The sequence below is a fragment of the Sinocyclocheilus rhinocerous genome, unplaced genomic scaffold (genome assembly GCF_001515625.1).
Source record: "Sinocyclocheilus rhinocerous isolate Xijiao unplaced genomic scaffold, SAMN03320098_v1.1 scaffold78, whole genome shotgun sequence".
Lineage (NCBI taxonomy): Eukaryota > Metazoa > Chordata > Actinopteri > Cypriniformes > Cyprinidae > Sinocyclocheilus > Sinocyclocheilus rhinocerous.
This window is the reverse complement of record NW_015637122.1, coordinates 575785-580885: the sequence shown is the minus strand read 5'-3', so window position 1 is coordinate 580885 and position 5101 is coordinate 575785. Positions and strand designations below refer to the sequence as shown.

At 34.0% G+C, this 5101-nt stretch overlaps 1 protein-coding gene across 2 annotated transcripts in view; it reads right to left on the bottom strand.

The window, feature by feature from the left end:
• LOC107748467 (vezatin) overlaps positions 1-5101 on the bottom strand; it is a 38485-nt gene that overhangs the window by 32003 nt on the left and 1381 nt on the right. The window contains exons 1-2 of one of the 2 annotated variants that reach the window (XM_016563250.1): positions 3334-3565; positions 2103-2240 (exon numbers count right to left, since the gene is read on the bottom strand). In XM_016563250.1, the coding sequence (XP_016418736.1) occupies positions 2103-2240; positions 3334-3381 (186 nt within the window). In that variant the 5' untranslated portion in view covers positions 3382-3565. Of the gene's footprint in view, positions 1-2102; positions 2241-3333; positions 3566-5101 lie in introns of those variants that run through there. The other variant, XM_016563249.1, reaches the window with a different exon arrangement.

Genomic DNA, 5101 nt, shown 5'->3' with positions numbered 1-5101 from the left:
GCTTTGTAGAAAACAAAGCGTTTGAGAGAGGCGGGGCATAGAGGACCTACAATAATGTACAGTATTTGAAAAATAATGTGTTTTTTTAACATTAAAGCATGTCAACATATTCTGTTACACCAAATACACAAAATAATGATCTTTAAAAAAGCATATGACCCCTTTAAAGAATCCTGACAATAATGTATCATGGTATCCACAAAAATATTAGGCACAACCATTGTAAACATTGATAATAATAAAAAATGTTTCTTGCGCAGCAAATTTAGCTTGACCATCACAGGAAGAAATTACAATTTAAAATAGACAGTTATTTTAGTAATTTAGTAATAGTAATAATATTTCACAATATTACCGTTTTCACTGTGTTTTTGATCAAATAAATGCAGCCTTGTAGAGCATCTTCTTTCATAAACAGCTTTATTAAAAGTATGGGATGCTGGTATGTTTATGATGTCCTCTTGAGTAACAGTCCACAGAGCGATTATTGATTCTTGTCTGGGTCATGAACATACAAACCACATATCTGTGGTTTTTACCATTTTAGCCTACATACTAAACATCCTCTGAAACAAAGACAGACACTGAGAATACAAGACATTTAAAGAATCAAACTTTTAAGATTTCATATCTTAAAATGTCAGAACAAGCGTGTAGCAAATCAGAAAGGAAGTGACTGTAGTTTTGGGAAAGTATAATGTGCATTCAGGCTCACACACGGAGGAGGTTCTGCCTGTTTTGTCTTCTTTTCTTTCTTCATGCCTTTAGTATTCCGTTGCTGTAGGACTCACATTCTAGATGCTTTGAGTGTGTGTCAGACAACTGAAGAATAGAAAGAGACTGCATGCGTGTGTGTGTGTGTGAGACACACATCGCAGACTGGGAACACAAACAGGGAAGGGATAGCCTGAACTGTGTAAACTAATGATAATAATGATATTCTCTGTGGAAACTTTCCAAATAAATTCTAAAATAAAGTGTCGACGCACACACACAAACAATATTTTGTTCTGCCAAAGGAATGTGCTCTATTTACACACTGAGTGGATTTTTAGCACATTCCCAAACAAGACTGGACAATTCTTAAAGGGGTCATATGATGTTGCTAAAAAGAACATTATTTTGTATATTTGGTGTAATGAAATGTGTTTATGTGGTTTAAGGTTAAAAAAACACATTATTTTCCACATACTGTACATTATTGTTTCTCCTCTATGCCCTGCCTTTCTGAAACGCGTCGAACGAGCCGTTTTAGGTAGGCGTGGTTGACTCTTAACTTTGATAAAGAATATCTCTTTGGATTTGAGACTTTAGTCTTTGCAACTTTAGGGATCTTATCTATGCACAATCAGCTTGTAACACTCCAAAGAGAAAGGAAAACTTGAAATCGCATCATATGACCCCTTTAATCATTCACTTAATCACATCACTTCCTGTTCCTGAGGTGACCGTGAGACCAGCCTTCACAGTTTCACACTGGTGACTATTGTTAAAGAAGCCAATTGTAATACACTTTTTTTCCCCAAATTACAAATAATTTGGAGTGATGATACTTTTTCAGCACATGCTTAATAACGTTCATGCTCTAACTGAGATAAGGGAGAGTGCGTTTTACATTTCCAATAAAAATAAATGATTTTGAGGTGTAAAAATTATTTTTGATATCCAATTAATTCTATGTATAAAAATATACATTTTGCGACTTTGGGGTCCAAGTTCCCATCCACTTTCATTAGATGGTAAAAGAGCCGGGTGAACAGGGTAAACTTCTTCTTTAGTGTTCCATGGAACATAAGGTCAATACAGGTTTAGAAAAAAAGAATTTTTTTATTATCGGGTACAGAATATTTATTATTGGATCCGTCTGATTCTAATTTGATCTTTCAATGTGTGTTTCAAAAGCTGTTGGTTATGAAACATTATTCAGATTAGCATTTAATCGGCTTCTGTTCATTCAAGCAACACAGCTCAAGTTTACAAGAATGTGTCGTTTTTCCAAGGATTAAGTTCTTTCAGTAAACATTATACAGGCGAGCGTCTTTAGAGACTGGAGTTGCTGTAAGTACGGTAAGCGTATTGGAAAGGTAAGTGCTGACACTCACTCTGTGAGAAGGGAGGATATCCTGAGGATACTGCGCCTCCTCTCCACCAGCGCTTGGCTCCTCCTCCTGAGAAGTGGGAGAACATGCCTCAAAATCTGTGTGTCCTAGATCCTGCAAGTACTGGAACAGCGGAGAGTTCTGGAGGGGCGAAAGAGACACAACTCGAAATAAACATGGGTCAATGACAAATGAGAATGAGGGTGTCCAAGGTGACGAAAAGAAAACATGATTTAAAATTCAAGTTATGGAATCTTATATTTATTTTGGTTTAACAGGGTGTTGAAAATTTTTTTTGAAAAAATGTCAAGTGGTGCAACCACCAAACAAAAAGTAATAACATTACATCCTGAATATGCAAATGTGCACATCCTAAACCATTTTTTTTTTTTTTAAGTTTTAAAACACTTTTTTTTTTGGATCATGAATATCATAAGGTTTTATTGAGGTTTTTCTATTTGACTGCCTGAACTAACCTTGCCATGTCATAAAAATGTACAATAATATGAATAAAAATTTTTTTTTTAAATATGACAATGTTAACACACTGACTTACCCGAAAAAAATGGTTTCTACATTTTTGTTTTATATCATGCCCCACCTAAATAAATAAATAATCATTCCTGAATGTTTGTTATAGCACAAAACTTTGATTTGGCTGACAAAACTTTTCAAATATTAGCCTTATAATATTTGAAATATAATGACAAAACTGCTCCACTATTTTATTAATTAATTAATTAATTATTGTTTTTGTTTGTTTATTCATTCATTCATTCATTCATTCAACTTCAGAGTACAGGCCAATTATACCACCCTGAAATTTTGACAAAATATTTCAAATATCAAACAAAATAATATCAAAAAAATCTAATTTGTTTACCACAGATAAACATGTGTAATACAAGTTACAGAATGTATAAAATTCATTTGATGTTTTCTGTTTGTCAAGTCATTGACCTACATGCATTTTAACACATTCCAGCATAGGTTTTCAATTCATGTTTGTCACCCAAAGTAGCACCCATTCTTTTAGTGGAGAAAAAACACACACAAACGCGTGCGCGCACACTGAAGAATTATAATTTGATCAACAAATGAGTGAAAGTAATATAGAGAGGAAGGGAGGAGAGAGAAAGAGGGGTCCTGATTGAGATATCTCTTAAGGGCTGTGCTCTCTCTCAGAGAAGAAACACTACAAACAACATCCTTTCCTGCCTTTTTCCTCCCTTACCTCTCGCGTGTCCCTCACTCTTGTCTTGCATCTCCTCAAACGCACCATCGCTCAACAGAGGAAGTAGATCCGACACTCTTAAAGGTCCCAGTACCCAAACAGGAATCCAGAATCACAGGCTCGTGTCCACTGCTTACCATTGCCACTGGATTTGAGTTGCTAAAGAGGTTTATAATTCTCATATTCTTAGTTCGGTCAAATCCTGCATCGAGGTATAGCCTGCCACCCATCGCGAACTTTGGATCTTTTTGCTCTAAAGCTCATTTGCAGTGAGAGGAATCTGTTGGCATGTGTTTATTGATGTGAGAGAGCAGCTAAACTGGCCTGCGGCAAAAGACCTGATTTTAGGTCACCAAATGAGAGCAAACTGAATCCAACTGTTTTTGTTTTGAAGTCTGGATTGTACGTGACGATATACAGCATTGTAAAAGCATGTCAAAAATCTGACCAGCACAGCATATCGCCAAAACAACTAAATACACAAAACAGGATTTCCATCATTTCTGACCAATGAATTTCCATGTGTTAGTGATTTCTTTTTTTTCTTAAGAAAATGCCAATGATTGTTTTATTTTGTAGCCAACGAAATGAAGCATAACTAGAAAAAAAAAACTATATTCCCTGTAAAAAAATTATATTCACTATTATTTAACCATTTACATGACTTTTTCTGCCCAATTTATTTTCTGCTATTTCCAGGATTTCTCAGTCGAGCCCTGACACAATATAAAACTTGACAAACATGGGAAATGAAAGGAAATTTAGAAATTTCATAAAAATTCATTCATTTTCACAACCATGTGCAGTGGCATTAAAACTTTTTTTAATTAATTTAAAATTTAAAACTTGTAGTTGAGGAAAAAAAATTAACTTAAATGATTTTAGCAAATGGCTGCAATATAACAAAGAGTGAAAAATTTAAGGGGGTCTGAATACTTTCCGTACCCACTGTATATCTCATTGGCTGATTAAAAACCCATATCCATCATCTAAAGCTGCTTTTTAATAAAATCTTTCAAACTATCAAACTATTTATTTATTTAATAGATTAATATTGGCTGGAATCGACTATGAAGTAGTTGATCCAGGAAAAACGAATTGTTACAGTCTTACCCAATAAATACTCCTTATGACCGTTTGCTCTACAGTAATTTATTACAATTTTACAAATGAATATATTAATGGATTAATTATATGAATGTACCTCTGAAGGTTCTGACTGTCTTTAGAAACGATTCAATGGCATTTGTTTTCATCTTCGCTCCATGTAATACCTGAAGGAAGCGTTCTTAATCGCAATACTGCTTTGTTCACGGAGGTTACGGGAAACAGCTCTAATTCAGCTTTTCCATAAGCGCCACCTGCTGTCAGCGAGTGGATTTACAGAGACTTATATTTCTGACACAATATAAAACTTGACAAACATGGGAAATGAAAGGAAATTTAGAAATTTCATAAAAATTCATTCATTTTCACAACCATGTGCAGTGGCATTAAAACTTTTTTTAATTAATTTAAAATTTAAAACTTGTAGTGAGAAGACTGATAAATGCAGTCACATTGATGGATAACACATTATATATATATATATATATATTTTTTTTTTTCCTGAATTCTAAGTATATATAGTGTATAACAGGTGTTCATTTTATTTCGTCAATTTTGTCTAACTTTTTTGCAGTCATTAAACTATATTACACACACACACACATATATATATATACAGTGGGTACGGAAAGTATTCAGACCCCCTTAAATTTTTCACTCT